The sequence below is a fragment of the Brassica oleracea genome, chromosome C3, assembly GCF_000695525.1.
Source record: "Brassica oleracea var. oleracea cultivar TO1000 chromosome C3, BOL, whole genome shotgun sequence".
Lineage (NCBI taxonomy): Eukaryota > Viridiplantae > Streptophyta > Magnoliopsida > Brassicales > Brassicaceae > Brassica > Brassica oleracea.
In genome coordinates this window covers 21,709,985-21,726,685 of record NC_027750.1, presented here as the reverse complement: position 1 = coordinate 21,726,685, position 16,701 = coordinate 21,709,985, and the positions used below count along the sequence as shown (strand labels likewise).

Below are 16,701 nucleotides of genomic sequence, written 5' to 3'. Positions count from 1 at the left end.
ATGTATGTATAATACTATAATTGGCAATGTCAGAATATATGAACGGGATATTAGTTTTAGTAGATGAAAATATGATTATTGTATCAACTTTTGTTATACCAAACTATTATCCAATTGATTTCTTCCTTGAATGCTTGATGTTGCCAATTCTATTAGATTGCTAATAAATTTGTTTACAATATGCAGAAGATGAAGTACATTCACTCCTAAATGATGAGGCTAGGCCTGGGCGTTCGGTGGTCCGTTCGGTTTTGGTCCTGGTGATTCGGATTTTCGGATTTTCGGTGTTATGCTCATAAGTACCATTAAGTTTTTACTAATTATCGGATCGGGTTCGGTTCGATTCCTTCCGGGTTCGGTTCGGATCGGATTTAACCAATGTTTAAAATCGTACAAAATATATTTTAAAAAACCTCGAAAATTGGCCAAAAAAATATCAAAATATATAAATTATTTACAAATCTAATTAAAAATTAGTTAAACTATCTAAATTAACTAAAAAGTATTTAAAATAACAAATAAAAAAACTACAAAAATATTTTGAATACTCTAAAATATCTAAATCACTTTAATATATATAAAAACATTAACATATTTAACTAATTTCAGATATCTTCGGCTCCTAATTCGGATTTCTGTTCGGTTCGGGTTATAACCAAAGTCCAAAATAGTAAGCTCATAAGTCCCATTCAGATATTTTTGTAAAACAGTTCGGATTCGGTTTCGGTTTTTCCGGTTCAGGTTAAGGTCGGTACTTCGGGTTGAGTTAAAAACGCCCAGGCCTAATGAAGACCATGTTTTTTTCTCATACTCATCTTTGGCCTGCAGCGCCTCTGCTGTCTTCTCTCCGGCAATTTTCAGCATCTTTTCTGCTTCACTTTCATCCAGCACCTTTTTTTTTTAACACAATTCAACTTGTGGGCCTAATTAACAAATCCGAGAGATCGCAGAAGCTAGGTCAGCTTTCAGTTTTGCATTCTCAACTTCCATCTTGCTGGTTGTAGCTATCTCCACTAATTCAGAGGCCGCTAGGTAATCATCAAAACTGTCTAAACCTATCTCCTCAGTCTCACTATCACTAGACATGTCCAGTGAACTCCTTGAGGATGCAACCTTTGAATGTAACCCAGCTAGATACTCAGAAGCATATCGATCAATGTCAGCCATTTCAATATTGATTAAAGTTGTATCATACGGAGCTACATTGACATCACACTGAGTGGGAGTGTCATATAAACCCATTGAGGCCAGCAAGTCACGAGGTACAAAAACATTGTAACTTATAATCGAAAATTAACTATCAACAACAATTAGCAATAAACAACTAATCTGTCTCAACTATCCCCTAACAGTCAATTACTTGCCAAGCACACAATGGCAAAAGACACAATCACTACAATTACAAAAAAAAAAAAAAATTAAACGCACCATAAAAGACCCATAATATTTCAAGATTTATAACTATATCTTATCCCACCAAGTAATGTATTCTACTTCGGATACAATAAGTGCATCCAAAAATATTTTCACCTTTTTCTTCCCAAATATTTTTCTTCCCAAATATTAGTTTCCCATCTATGGGAAACATATAAAAAAATTTGAACATCCAATCAAAACTTAATTATTCTTAGCACAAAAATTATCAATAGTAATAAAATATTTCAAATCAATCACACAATTGAAATAGCCCATTTTATTTGACCAATTGAATTTGAATAATTTATAATTCTTTCTTATTGTTATATATGTGGATTTTTTTCTTTTATATCACATAGATTATGTTATTGTATTTTATGTTTACGTTAATAGTTTTAAATTGATTTTATACAAATATTTAAAATGAAACATATTTTATAACTATGATCAATTTATTAAGCTTAAGACCAAGTTATGTTTATTAATTTGTAACTTCCTTACTATTCAACATATATTAATGTTGTAACTTATGGTGTATGAAATTTTTTTTTACAATTTGCCACCTATTTAAACCCATACATTCTGATTCCATTATACAACTCCCCCATCTCTCTAAACAACTCCTCCAAAATCTAAACATGAGTCAGGTATTTTTGGGATATACGACACAAAATGGAACCATCTTTATCATCTCCAAAAAGAGTCATTACCATGAAGATAAAGAGGCCAAGGACACAGCAAACAAAAATCGTGATATCCGTCGCCATGAAGACAGCAAGCAATGGCCACCTAATCCACGAAACGGTATGGAGTACATGCTCGATGATATAGACGTCTAGGTCAATTCTGCGGAAAGCTATTATGTAACAAAAACATTTTTCGCTAGGGGTGGGTTCTCATTGGTTTAAAAATATTTAAAAAGTCCTTGTACTCCATATCGCATACCGTTTCGTGGATTAGGTGGCCATTGCTTGCTGTCTTCATGGCGACGGATATCACAATTTTTGTTTGCTGTGTCCTTGGCCTCTTTATCTTCATGGTAATGACTCTTTTTGGAGATGATAAAGATGGTTCCATTTTGTGTCGTATATCCCAAAAATACCTGACTCATGTTTAGATTTTGGAGGAGTTGTTTAGAGATATGGAGGAGTTGTATAATGGAATCAGAATGTATGGGTTTAAATAGGTGGCAAATTGTAAAAGTTTTTTTAATACACCATAAGTTACATCATTAATATACTAAGGAAGTTACAAATTAATAAACATAACTTGGTCTTAAGCTTAATAAATTGATCATAGTTATAAAATATGTTTCATTTTAAATATTTGTATAAAATCAATTTAAAACTATTAACGTAAACATAAACTACAATAACATAATCTATGTGATATAAAAGAGAAAAAAAATCCACATATATAACAATAAGGTCTGGAAGTCGTCTGGACTTCTTGAAAGTCGTGTGGTCTTGTCTACTCAAGTGGAATCCAAGCTTGTCTTTGTAGAGGAATGATCTATAATAGTTTTGTTTGTGGTCTGTTTTGTGAATTGCATGTCTACTCTTTTAGTTGTGATTTTTTTGTAAAATCAGTAATAATTTTTTCCAAGATGTATTAAATGTGCTAACAATGTGTTTACACATTTACAAATCAATGAAATAATAGACTTCAGTAGCCTTTTTCTTATCTTTGGATCTCTCATATGCAATAATAAACTCCAATGGCCTTTTTCTCATCTTAATAAACAAGAATGTTGGTAGCTTTATATTGATACAACATTTTAAGAAGTATTTTAACCCTTCTTCCAACTCATAACAATAGTCATCATTATTGTCTATAACAATAATACTTAAGAGATGGAAACAAACAATAGTAACTAGTCAAAGCATATCATATTTTGTTATAAGTTTGCGTTGAAAAACTTAGTCAAATTTAGTAAAACTAAGGGAGAGAACATATTTTGTTATGAGTTTTACATATCTTGAAGTTACTTATCACTCTTAAAAATACAAGTTATTCAAAAACTAACGTAGAAGACTTAAAAACTAGCGGAGAAGACGCGGACGACATCAATCTAAGTTGTCCAGACGACTAAACTATACGTCGTCTGGTCAACGCAAAGGTTATTTTTGCAATTGTCTTTGAAATCTGTTATTTCGGACGACTGAAAAATAAGTCGTCTACTATTGTTTGGCTAAAAAAAAACTCCAAAAAAGCTAGACGACTTTCATTTCAGTCGTCATAGGTTAGTTTTGCATTTGACTGGATAATTTCAGAAGTTTGACTTTTCTGGACGACTTACATTTCAGTCGTCTCGTGGACGACTGAATTATAAGTCGTCTGTATATAATTAAATCTTGAAGTTTTTTTTTTCAATTGCAAAACTAACCTATGACTACTTAATTGTAAGTCGTTTACTTTTAAAAAAATATTATTATTTTAATTTTCACTAGACGACTGAAATGTAAGTCGTCCAGGATTTACGAGGTTTGACCAGAATCTCAGAAAAAAATCCTGGACGACTTACAAGTAAGTCGTCTCGTGGACGATTGAAGTATAAGTCGTCTGTGTATAATTAAATTTTGAAGTTTTTTTTTCAATTGCAAAACTAACCTATGACTACTTAATTGTAAGTCGTTTACTTTTAAAAAAATATTATTATTTTAATTTTCACTAGACGACTGAAATGTAAGTCGTCCAGGATTTACGAGGTTTGACCAGAATCTCAGAAAAAAATCCTGGACGACTTACAAGTAAGTCGTCTCGTGGACGATTGAAGTATAAGTCGTCTGTGTATAATTAAATTTTGAAGTTTTTTTTTCAATTGCAAAACTAACCTATGACTACTTAATTGTAAGTCGTTTACTTTTAAAAAAATATTATTATTTTAATTTTCACTAGACGACTGAAATGTAAGTCGTCCAGGATTTACGAGGTTTGACCAGAATCTCAGAAAAAAATCCTAGACGACTTACAAGTAAGTCATCTCGTGGATGACTGAAGTATAAGTCGTCTGTGTATAATTAAATTTTGAAGTTTTTTTTTCAATTGCAAAACTAACCTATGACTACTTAATTGTAAGTCGTTTACTTTTAAAAAAATATTATTATTTTAATTTTCACTAGACGACTGAAATGTAAGTCGTCCAGGATTTACGAGGTTTGACCAGAATCTCAGAAAAAAATCCTGGACGACTTACTTGTAAGTTGTCTCGTGGACGACTGAAGTTTAAGTCGTCTGTGTATAATTAAATTTTGAAGTTTTTTTTTCAATTGCAAAACTAACCTATGACGACTTAACTGTAAGTCGTCTACTTTTAAAAAAATATTATTATTTTAATTTTTGCTAGACGACTGAAATGTAAGTCGTCCAGGATTTACGAGGTTTGACCAGAATCTCAGAAAAAAATCCTGGACGACTTACTTGTAAGTTGTCTCGTGGACGACTGAAGTTTAAGTCGTCTGTGTATAATTAAATTTTGAAGTTTTTTTTTCAATTGCAAAACTAACCTATGACGACTTAACTGTAAGTCGTCTACTTTTAAAAAAATATTATTATTTTAATTTTCGCCAGACGACTGAAATGTAAGTCGTCTGGGGAAGTCAAACTTCTGAAATTATCCAGTCATATGCAAAACTAACCTATGACGACTGAAATGTAAGTCGTCTAGGTTCTTTGGAAATTTTTTTGAAACCAAACAATAGTAGACGACTTAACTTTCAGTCGTCTCAGGTTACAGATTTCAAAGTCAATTGCAAAAATAACCTCTGCGTTGACCAGACGACTTCCAGGTAAGTTGTCTACAGCCAGACGACTTCCCAAGTAAGTCGTCTGACGAACAGATCTGGAAAAAAACTCGATGTCATACCTTAAATTGGTGAGATAAGTTCCTTAGCATACATAAGGCTTCTCCAAGCACACAGAATCACAAACGAAAGTAACCCACCCAGAATCGTTAGCTTCTATGACTCTATGAACCATAAAAAATTTAGAATCAAAATCTTGGGTTTTTTTAGCTCATTGTGGAGAGAAAGTGAGAGATATGTTGTGTTTAGTTCACAAGAATGGAAAAAGAAGAAGGGTAAATCGATTTTGGGAGCATTAAGAGCTTCAAATTGGTTGTTCATGGTGGTTGTGGTATTGATGACAATGACAATCTTGTAATTACTTGAAGATGATGAGGGTGAGAGAGTAAAGATGTCATTTTCGAAAGAAAAAAAAATGATGGCATTTTCGTAAATTATATGAACTTGTGGGGTGAATAGGGCAAAACTAATTTTCAAAAAAAAGGAGGTTAGTTTTGTGTTTGACTTTAAGTTGTAGGTCAATTTTGCAAAAAACCCTAAGAAATAATTATAAATTATTCGAATTCAATTGGTCAAATAAAATGGGCTATTTCAATTGTGTGTTTGATTTGAAATATTTTATTACTATTGATAATTTTTATGCTAAGAATAATTAAGTTTTGATTGGATGTTCAAATTTTTTATATGTTTCACATAGATGGGAAACTAATATTTCGGAAGAAAAAGGTGAAAATATTTTTGGGTGCACTTATTATATCCGAAGTAGAATATATTACTTGGTGGGATAGTATATAGTTATAAATCTTGAAATATTGTGGGTCGTTTATGGTGCATTTTTTTTTTGTGTTGTAATTTTAGTGATTGTGTCTTTTACCATTGTGTGCTTGGCAAATAATTGACTGTTAGGGGATAGTTGAAACAAATCAGTTGTTTATTGCTAATTGTTGTTGATACTTAATTTTCGATTATAAGTTACAATGTTTTTGTACCTCGTGACTTGCTGGCCTCAATGGGTTTATATGACACTCCCACTCAGTGTGATGTCAATGTAGCTCCGTATGATACAACTTTAATCAATATTGAAATGGCTGACATTGATCGATATGCTTCTGAGTATCTAGCTGGGTTACATTCAAAGGTTGCATCCTCAAGGAGTTCACTGGGCATGTCTAGTGATAGTGAGACTGAGGAGATAGGTTTAGACAGTTTTGATGATTACCTAGCGGCCTCTGAATTAGTGGAGATAGCTACAACCAGCAAGATGGAAGTTGAGAATGCAAAACTGAAAGCTGACCTAGCTTCTGCGATCTCTCGGATTTGTTAATTAGGCCCACAAGTTGAATATGAGGTGCTGGATGAAAGTGAAGCAGAAAAGATGCTGAAAATTGCCGGAGAGAAGACAGCAGAGGCGCTGCAGGCCAAAGATGAGTATGAGAAACATCTATTAGCTACGCTCAAGGAAAAACAAAGACATTGTGATCCATATGAGAAGCGAATCCATTAACTGGAACAACGTCTCAATGATGATTATCTACTGGGACAGAGATAACGATACCCGATAGCGGCTTCCTCGTTATGATGACGGCGAGAATATCCTCCGATTGTTGTAACGACATTGCGGAATAACAGTCGGCTTCTTTGGAGACGATCGTTGAACGACTCGAATGGAACTTGGGGTTGGAAGTGATGGCGCTCTCCGAATGAGGAATCGACCTCGCTGAACCTCCGCCATCTAGGTCGAGTAGTAGGAGAATTGCTTTGTTCAGTCATGGCGGATGAGATCGGTTTGAGAGCAGTGGATAGATGGAAGAAGAAGAGTCTCGAGTTTCCCTCGTTAAAAGGAAGAAGAAACACTCAAACTTTCTGAAAAGGCGTGATTAAAAAATCCCGTGTCTTCCGGCTTCCTATTATATGTAATATTTCGAGCATGAATTTTCCAAAGTGTATCTTTACTCTAGTGGTAGAGTAGTCATCCTAAAAGCTCCTGGACCAGGATTCAAACTCTCCTACAAACATGTGTTTAATTTTTGGTCATTTTCCATTTCTGCCTTCTAGAAAACATATTATATGACGATTATATTATATTTTTGATCCAATGATTTAAAGAAATTAATTTCAAACAATGTTAAATGATCATCGAATATCATATTTTCAATTTTAAGGATGCGATGATTTACCAAATATTAGGATTTATTTGTTTTATTATTCATAATTATACATGAATTTCCGAATATTATAAGATATGTTCATGAATGCAACTACAACATTTTATGTGTGGTTCTATGTTTTTAAAAATAAGCTTACCAAATTTTATATGAGTTATCAATTATATTTTTAAATTTAAAAGGATAAACTAAATAAGTAAGCCAAAAATATTAATCCAATTCATAATCTTAATTAAAAAAAAAAAAGTTGTTCAATTAGAAGGAATATATGTGATACATGCCCAACATTGTAACACTTGGGCTGTTCAAATTTTTTTGTTTATAAGGTACGTAATTAAGATGAATTATACGTATAAATACGACCTTTTCAATTTCTGGGTGTAACTACATTATTAATTCATAATCAATCATGAAGTTTGAAATATTTATGGATTGGTTTGCTTATTCAACTATCAAAATGACTTATAATAAAATTTTAAATATTAGAAGTGTTTATTAATGCAATTCGAGATTTATATTCATTTTTCAAGAAGCATATATCAAATTATAAAAACTTGTATAAGTATATTTACAAACCTAATAAAATGAACCAAACTAAATGAAATTTAAAACAAAATTCAATGTTAACTTAATTATAAATTGTCGTTTACTTTGAAACCAAATATTGAGACCATACATGAAAAGATCCAAATTATTATGTATGGAATTGCATATCTAACTAAGATGAGAACATAATAATACCTATCACTCCCTATGACAAATGTATAGACATTTATATCAAATAATGATATCTAATTATGAATAACATATGTTAATTTTTAACGATTCTTATGATCAGAATTTTTTATAGGTATGTTTTCAGTATTTTATCAGTAGCATAAATTTGATAAAAATAAAAGAGTTTCAGAATAAGGTGGTTGTCCAGAGTACAATAGAGTAGTTTCTATTGGTATGAGCAATGTTTGTAAACAGAGGAAAGTTATTATCACTACTAAAGGCAGATAGTAAAATCGTAAATCATAAAAGTGGTAATCATAGATAAGGTGGTGGTAATTATAGATAAGGTGGTGGACTTTTAAAGAAGAAAGCATGTAGATGTGTTGCTAAACCATTAGCTTATTCTCAACATGTAGATGTGTTGCTAAACCATTAGCTTATTCTCAAACATATTAACAAAAATATTGAAATTTCATTTTCATACTGCAACTCCACCTCAGAAAAAAATCTAAAGACTATCCATAGCTATGACAACATTTAAATTATAGTTCAATATGAAGTGTTTTACACGCTTGAATTCTAATATGAACCATTTCTAATTTATTACAAATTTAAATCGTAATCATTAAATCTCGGCCACCTTAACCAAGTATAATGATTTATCTATCATTTTTTTCCCAAATTCTCGTATATATATAGATAGCCATTATTATTTTTAATCAAACTATATAACATGGAAAGAGATTAATAATAGATATTATTAGCAAAAGAGATTATAACCAAGGTTGTTATAATAATGCAAAGGCAAATCTTAACCACGCTTCACACCTTCTGACTCAATCCCATCAGCACCCCTTTTCACCGACTCATCTGCATGATCCTCCCTCTCAGTATCAGCTTCCTCACCAACGTTCTCTCCTAAGTTGCCTTTGGGTTCCGGGGCTTCGAGTGGGAGCACCTTTGTCACAGTTAGAGTCTGGGTCTTGGCAGTCAGATTGTGATTTGATACCTTCACAATGAACTTTCGTGTCTGTCCAATGGTATCAATCATAGCTTGAGACACTGGAACTATGTGATCCCCTCCAACATTCTCAGAATACATATTCAAATTTTTTTGTAAGAATACGTTCTAAATCTCATAATCATACAGATTTCTAATTACCTGGTAGTATCTCTCAACCAACTCAGCAGCTTTCTTTCCAGTCAACTCCTCACCAGCATCACCAAAGACAACAAATACGGCTTGATCATTATGGTCATACACAGAGAGCTTCGTCAGGTACCTGTAACAGAGAGGCATTAACAACCATTGCAGTCAAAGAATGTGTATAACTATATCTAAGCCACTTACTGCACCATACCAACAATTTCACTCTTCCCACATTTCTTACACATAAGCGTTGTGGGCCCTTTGGTTGCCTTAGTATGGCACCCACCGCAGCCTATATAATATCATCCAGAACCGTGCACAACATCATCAATAGTTGTTGTGCACTCAAACCAAGCAACCTGGAAAAATGTTTGAAAATTCAATGAGAAACTTAGTTTATCTTATTGAATGTAGCAGACATTGGAGCTATAATACCTTAGCGGATGCCTGATTCATATAGGAGAAGAGTTCTCCCAAGGTTGCTGGCTCAGGCTTGGTGACCACCTCTGCATTAACTCTGCTGGCAACATCCAAGTTCGAGTTCAGCCTGGAGAAAACGTCAAACCAGACATTACAATAGCGGAGTAACACGAATGACATTCCAATTCATGAACCCTAAACCTTACCGAGGTAGAAGAGTGTTTCTTGAACATCACTATCCAGAAATACCCGTGAAGGCGCCATAACAGATAGAGATAGGACGTCTATAATAGAACGAATGCCATGACACATCAGGAAAATTATGATATAATGAAACTAAGGACCCCAACCATATTTAACATCTTAAAACATCAATGAAAGTTAGCAATACAAACCTCCAAACCGTTTCAGATTTAAGGTGGTGACTAAGATAACAAGTGCAGTGCCTCCAGATGCTTTAAACTTTTCACAGAACACAAATGCAGTCTTGTTCCAGAGGTAAAGCTTCATCACGGTATCGTTGTAACAACACAAACTCGTGTAGTAAAATAAACCATATGTGAATTTGGAGGAAGATATAGATCATCTTTGTTGAGAGTGCAAATACTCCTTTTTTTATTTGGGTAATTCGGGTAGATTAGTTACTTTTAGATATTTTTGGGTAGATTGATTACAAAAGTAACCAGAACGAACTGGACCCGATAATTTTTGGATAGTTACCGGTTCCTGACGTAATTCCGATATGAACCGAAACCGAAACCGAAGAACCGATTTTTGGACGGCTCCTGTTTGGTTTTCTGAAGTCCAAACCCGAATTAACCCTAACCGAAAACCGAATGTCCAGGCTTGGCTCAGAATATATGTGGGCCCCCCGCGATGAGTCTGGGTTAAAAAAAAAATAAATACACTGCCTCGATCGATCTACAAATGTGGATATTGCTAAAAAAAGTAAATTAGAAAAAACGTGCAAGGGGTCCAGGGGAGTAGATGGATCAGGATCCGAAATCCACGGCCACGGCGGCGATCGAGCATAGGTCGTTCGCTCGGATCGGGTTTCTGGGGAATCCTAGCGATGTATACTTCGGGCGTACAATCTCATTCACAATAGGCAACTTCTGGGCGTCAGTGAAGCTGGAGCCATCGGAACATGTGATAATAAAGCCACATCCATTCAACGATCTCGTCCAGTTCAACTCTCTTGACCATCTCGTACTCACGCTTTTCCATTGATTGTTAATGCAAAGTGATTTACTAGTTTCTTTCTACTCCAGATTTGGTGGATCCTTAGTTTTAGTTGTTTGGATAGTGAAACTAGTTTACATATATATAGCTCTAACGATGTGATTACATTAACATTAACATTTGTTTTTCTCTTTGGTGCTTCCTTCCTTTAAGCTGAACCGCTTGGAAAATGAAGGTTACTACGGCGGTGTTAGGCTGCTAATGGCCATTTGTAAAGTGTTCCGTAACCATTGCAAAGATAATGGCATTCAGCTTCATCAACGAAACTTCACTCTTTCCTACGACACCAATATCCCTAGGCAGGTACACACTGTGATATTTTGCTCCCTTTATTCTTCGTTTTTCGAATTTGAATTTCTGCTTGTTGACATATATACACATTGCTGATTCTCTATTATTTATGATGTTCCAGACAGGGCTTTCTGGTTCTAGCGCCATTGTATCCGCTGCTCTTAGCTGCCTTCTCGACTTCTACAACGTCAGGCATCTCATCAAACTACAAGTTCGCCCTAACCTTGTTCTCAATGCTGAGAAAGAGCTTGGTATTGTCGCTGGTCTTCAGGACCGGGTTGCTCAGGTCTATGGTGGTCTTGTTCACATGGTGGGTCCCGGCGGTCTTATCTTTACATAGCCTTTGGTATTTCCATCATTAGTTAATGACCTTTTTTTTTTCCATCTTCACCTCTGCAGGATTTTAGTAAGGAGCACATGGATAAGCTGGGACATGGGATTTACACTCCTATGGATATCACTCTCCTTCCACCTTTGCATCTTATCTATGCTGAGAACCCCAGCGACTCCGGCAAGGTATTCTCAAATGACTACAACTCAGGCGTATACAGTTGAGTGACAAGTTTTGCTATTTTACATGTTCTTTTTCATACAGGTACATAGTAGGGTTCGACAAAGATGGTTAGATGGCGATGAGTTGATAATCACATCAATGGAAGAGGTTGGAAAGCTAGCAGAAGAGGGCCGAACTGCATTACTCGAAAAGGACCATTCCAAGCTCGTGCAACTCATGAACCGTAACTTCGACCTTCGGAGGTAATATCTGATTTCGAGAGAATATAGAAATCGGAAACCTATGCACAGCTACACACCTAGACATTTAGTTATGAAATTATTGTCTCTGTACGTAGGAAGATGTTTGGGGACGAATGCTTAGGAGCAATGAACATAGAGATGGTGGAAGTGGCAAGGAGGGTAGGCGCAGCTTCCAAGTTCACCGGAAGTGGAGGAGCAGTTGTGGTTTTCTGTCCTGAGGGACCATCTCAGGTGAAGAGTTTGGAAGAAGAATGCAAGAAATTGGGATTCATACTTGAGCCGGTAAAGATTGCACCTTCATGCTTGAATGATTCTGACATTCAAAGCCTTGGCTGAGTCTTCTTTTCTCCACGGAGAAAGCCTCAGTTACATACATTACATGTGAGCTTTTATGTCTATGCCTTTTCATTTTTCTACGTCTTTTCCTTAGTTTATATCCTTTAAATCTTTTCTGTTTTGTTTTCTTCCATATACAGTTTTTCACGTTTAAAACCAATTTTCCTGCTCTTTTTTTTTTTTTTTGCGTGTTCAACATCAAGAATAAGGAAGAAATCATGTCTTTTTAGTTTGTACTTTGGAACTACTTTTTAAAATAAATTATAAGAAAAAAATAGAACTATATAGTAAAGGGTAAATATTATGAATGAGAAGAAACAAAGATTAAAAGAATGTAAAATTGGTCTGGGCTTTGAACTTCCGCAATACTATGTTGGGCCAACTTTTTCTATATATATTGTTGGATTCTGTATTACTGGATAAAAGCCTTTTTAATATATATATTAGGGATTATGTACGTGTTAAAGTGGTCCTGATCCAAAACTATAGACAAAAGGACGTTTACCTTTTGAATTTATGATTGACACGTGAAAGTGAAACATTAAACAATGAATTTAGATTTATTTCTTTTTGAACAAATTTAGGCGAAGTATCGTAATACTAGAATTGGGATTGAAGACGCCGCCATCGAAGATCCCTTTTGACCAACAAAGAGAGAAAGAGAGAGAGAGGAGGGATATCTGTTGATAGTGTCGTTTATCTTTTTTTTCGTCGTAGTGGAGCTGACATATAAAAAGGTTTGGATGTTTATCTAATTGTAGTTAGTTGTCGACCGATTTGATTAAAAGTCAACAGCTGGTTGGTGTAGTTTTGTTGATTTTATATTAGTTGGAACGGAACGGGGGGTAGATTCGTCGTCGCCACCTTCTAGGCTGTATTATGAAATCTATTTGCTGACTCAAAGTTGAATGAATCATTTTTAGTAATTGAGTCGGTGATTACTAGTCGTGATTGAATGAATCTCTTCTTCATTAAGTTTCATTAAGACGCCGCCGCCTTTGTGTTGTGTATATTTTTCCTCGTCCTGCATACTAATAGTATCCTTCGCCTTAATACAATTAATTTCGCCACCTTTGTTTGTTAGGTCTTGCTCAAGGTTTCTGTTGTCATTAGCCCTCCCTTAGGTATTTTGCATGTTGCCTCCCTCCATTCTCTTCTTCTTTCTGTGTATAAAGTTGATAAGATTCTAAATTCCAGAATATCTTTTTTCTTATCCTCTGTGCAAGGTATATTGATCTTCAGCCTTCAAGTTTGTTTGTTTGCTTTTTAAAAATAAAATAAAAATCCGAGTAAAGTTTGATGGGAGGAGGAAATTCTAAAGAAGATTGGAGGCAAGAGTCGCCATCTTCATCATCATCATCATGGGCTTCTCATCAGAGTTATCCTCAATCCGGACCTGGTAGCTACAACTATCCTCCTCCACCCTCCTATTCTCCTGCTCCCGCTCCATCTCCATCACCGGCTCCCAGTTTTGGTGCTCATCTTCCTCAGCCGCCTCCTTATACTCAAGAGGAGGCATATGCTTATCCTTATCCTCCCCCACAGCCTCATCCTACTGATAGGAAGAAGTTTGATCGTAGGTATTCCAAAATATCTGATAACTACGCCTCTTTAGATCAGGTGAGCCTCTTTTTTTCTTTTAACAAGTGATGAATGAAATACACAAAAACACTTGGTGTTGAAATATGAATCTAGCATTACATTGGAATGATCCCAGGTGTCAGAGGCTCTAGGGCGTGCTGGTCTTGAATCTTCTAATCTTATCGTTGGTATCGATTTCACCAAGAGCAATGAGTGGACAGGTTTGGTTTGAGTTTCTCTTTCTTCATCTAGGTCAAGGAGGGGACATGCTAGGCTAGGCTAGGCTAATCATCATCATTTTGCAGGAGCCAAGTCCTTCAATAAGAAAAGCTTGCATCATATCAGCAATACTCCCAATCCTTACGAGCAAGCTATCACTATCATTGGAAGAACCTTAGCCGCCTTTGACGAAGACAACTTAATTCCTTGTTTTGGTTTTGGTGACGGTAATCATCTGCTTACTTGGTCTTGTAATTTCAGATAATTAGTGGGTTATATCATCAACATTTTGCTCTCCTCCTGATCTCTCTCTCTTTTGCAGCATCAACGCATGATCAAGACGTGTTTAGTTTCTATCCAGAGGGTAGATCCTGTAATGGATTTGAGCAAGTTTTGGCTCGCTACAGGGAAATTGTACCTCACCTTAAGCTCGCAGGTTTCTCCTTTTTGTTTTTAGCATTCTCTATGTCATTGTGAAACGCAAACTGAAGTACTTAGACTCTGTGTGTTGCTGAAATCTTGTATTATCAGGACCGACATCTTTTGCACCCATCATTGAAATGGCGATGACAGTGGTTGAGCAAAGTAGTGGCCAATATCATGTGTTAGTTATCATAGCCGATGGACAGGTTAATATTTTTGATGCCTAAGCTCTGTGATATGATACCTCTGATTTCTCTCTTCCTAAGAATATCAATCTCAGGTAACAAGAAGTGTGGATACGGAACATGGGCAGTTAAGTCCCCAAGAACAGAGGACTGTTGATGCAATTGTTAAAGCGAGGTGTGTGAATATTGACTATGTTTTAAATTTATTTTATGTTTTGTAGGTATTATATAATCAATTCCTTTCTTTTGTGTTGCAGTGCACTTCCTTTGTCGATAATCTTAGTGGGGGTCGGGGATGGACCATGGGACATGATGCAGGAATTTGATGATAACATACCTTCCCGAGCTTTTGATAACTTCCAAGTAACCTCCTTAATTCTTCTTTTGAACACATCACCTTCTTCGGTTCTGAGACATTTTTCCATCTCTTTTGTTTTTTGAATCGGTTTTCTATAGTTTGTGAACTTCACGGAGATCATGTCGAAGAACAAAGAGCAGTCTCGAAAGGAGACAGAGTTCGCACTCTCTGCTCTCATGGAGATTCCTCCACAGTACAAAGCCACGATCGAGCTTGGCCTTTTAGGGTAATTAATGAACCAAAACCCCAAAAAATTTGAAACGGCTATGAAAGTTGTTACCAAGTTTCTTCTTCTTGTTGCCCTGACATGTTTTTTGCAGGCGAAGAAATGGGAGTATCCAAGAGAGAATCCCACTTCCACCTCCGGTGCAGCAGAGTGGAGCAACATTCTTCAAGCCGTCACCAGTACAGAGTTTTGAACCGAGTGTACCTACTTTTCCGATGGAGAGCAAGAATATGACCACTAGTGTGGACGACAACCAGGTATATAGTAGCAACGTTGAACCTGTTTGAAATGTTTCAAAAAATAAAATAAAAAAGGTTTGAAATATTCTAAATTCGTGTTGTTAATGCCCTGTGAACGCAGCTATGCCCGATATGTCTGAGCAATCCCAAAAACATGGCCTTTGGTTGCGGCCATCAGACATGCTCTGAATGCGGACCAGATCTTAAGGTGTGTCCTATTTGTCGTGCACCCATCCAGACCAGAATCAAGCTCTATTAGTTCACCACTCTTCTCCAAGAGATTTCAGATCTTTCTGTAAAAAAAACAAAAATGTTCTTTTGTTCTTTGATTGAATTCTCAAACATAGCTGCTTGTTCTATCTTTAGTTACTTTGCTTGGGTTGCAAGTTTTTCTGTTGATTTTCTGTCAAGATCCTATTAAAAAGATGCTTTGCTTTTTATATCTATCATCACCAACCCGTACAAGTCCAAGATTGGTACTAGATATATTCAGAATATTCCTTTCTTCTCCAAATCATAAAATTTAAAGTTGGTCACTTTCTTTCTACTTTGATTCTTAACTTCTACCAAGTGTTTTTTTTTTTAACAATTTAAAAGATACTTTTATGTAGGCCTACCCTCCTAGGTCCGATATTAAAATTTTATTAGTACGGTCAGATTCGAATAATAACACTTCGGGTTCGGTTCAAAATTGTATTGCGTCCTAAAACCCATAAAATAATCATACGGATTCGGGTTATATCTGTTCGGTTCGGATCGGATATAACTGAAGTAAAAAACAAAAATAGTGAAGCAAAACATAAAGAAAAACAACTAAATTAAATAAAAATTAATCTGTCACACATAAAATTGATAAAATAACTATAAAATGTTAAATCAAGCATGAAAACAAAACATCATTTATAAACAATACTAGACCCTGACCCGCGCGCCAGCGCGGATATGAATTTTCAGTTTTTAATTATTTATTTTATTAAATGATGTATTTGTAATATTCGTTCATATTATATTCATTAAGTAAATATTTTTTTTTTGCATCTTAAACTATCTATTTTTTTACGAAGGTGTGATATCATATAAAATTTTTTTAAAAAATGAGTATAGAGTTAATTAGATAATTTTAAAAACAGAAATTTTTATTTCGTGTGCGATATCATATAAATAATGATCCGCC

At 35.1% G+C, this 16,701-nt stretch overlaps 2 protein-coding genes across 5 annotated transcripts; both read left to right on the top strand.

Moving 5' to 3' along the window:
* Positions 1–10,594: 10,594 nt before the first annotated feature.
* LOC106328801 (glucuronokinase 1) lies at positions 10,595–12,571 on the top strand. The gene is made up of 6 exons (XM_013767319.1): positions 10,595–10,880; positions 11,067–11,216; positions 11,326–11,514; positions 11,604–11,720; positions 11,800–11,960; positions 12,056–12,571. The coding sequence occupies exons 1-6, from the start codon at positions 10,659–10,661 to the stop codon at positions 12,294–12,296; spliced, it is 1,080 nt and encodes a 359-aa protein (XP_013622773.1). The 5' UTR covers positions 10,595–10,658; the 3' UTR covers positions 12,297–12,571.
* Positions 12,572–12,830: 259 nt separating this feature from the next.
* On the top strand, positions 12,831–15,985 carry LOC106328543 (E3 ubiquitin-protein ligase RGLG1). 4 transcript variants are annotated; one of them, XM_013767004.1, is made up of 12 exons: positions 12,831–13,033; positions 13,381–13,420; positions 13,523–13,916; positions 14,014–14,098; positions 14,183–14,323; positions 14,419–14,532; positions 14,628–14,725; positions 14,800–14,879; positions 14,962–15,067; positions 15,161–15,288; positions 15,383–15,545; positions 15,649–15,985. In XM_013767004.1, the coding sequence occupies exons 3-12, from the start codon at positions 13,596–13,598 to the stop codon at positions 15,784–15,786; spliced, it is 1,374 nt and encodes a 457-aa protein (XP_013622458.1). In that variant the 5' UTR covers positions 12,831–13,033; positions 13,381–13,420; positions 13,523–13,595; the 3' UTR covers positions 15,787–15,985. The 4 variants fall into 4 exon arrangements, with proteins under 4 accessions (XP_013622458.1, XP_013622459.1, XP_013622460.1 ...); XM_013767006.1 differs by having other exon boundaries at positions 12,854–13,033; positions 13,592–13,916; XM_013767005.1 differs by lacking the exon at positions 13,381–13,420 and having other exon boundaries at positions 12,836–13,033.
* The last annotated feature ends 716 nt before the right edge of the window (positions 15,986–16,701 follow it).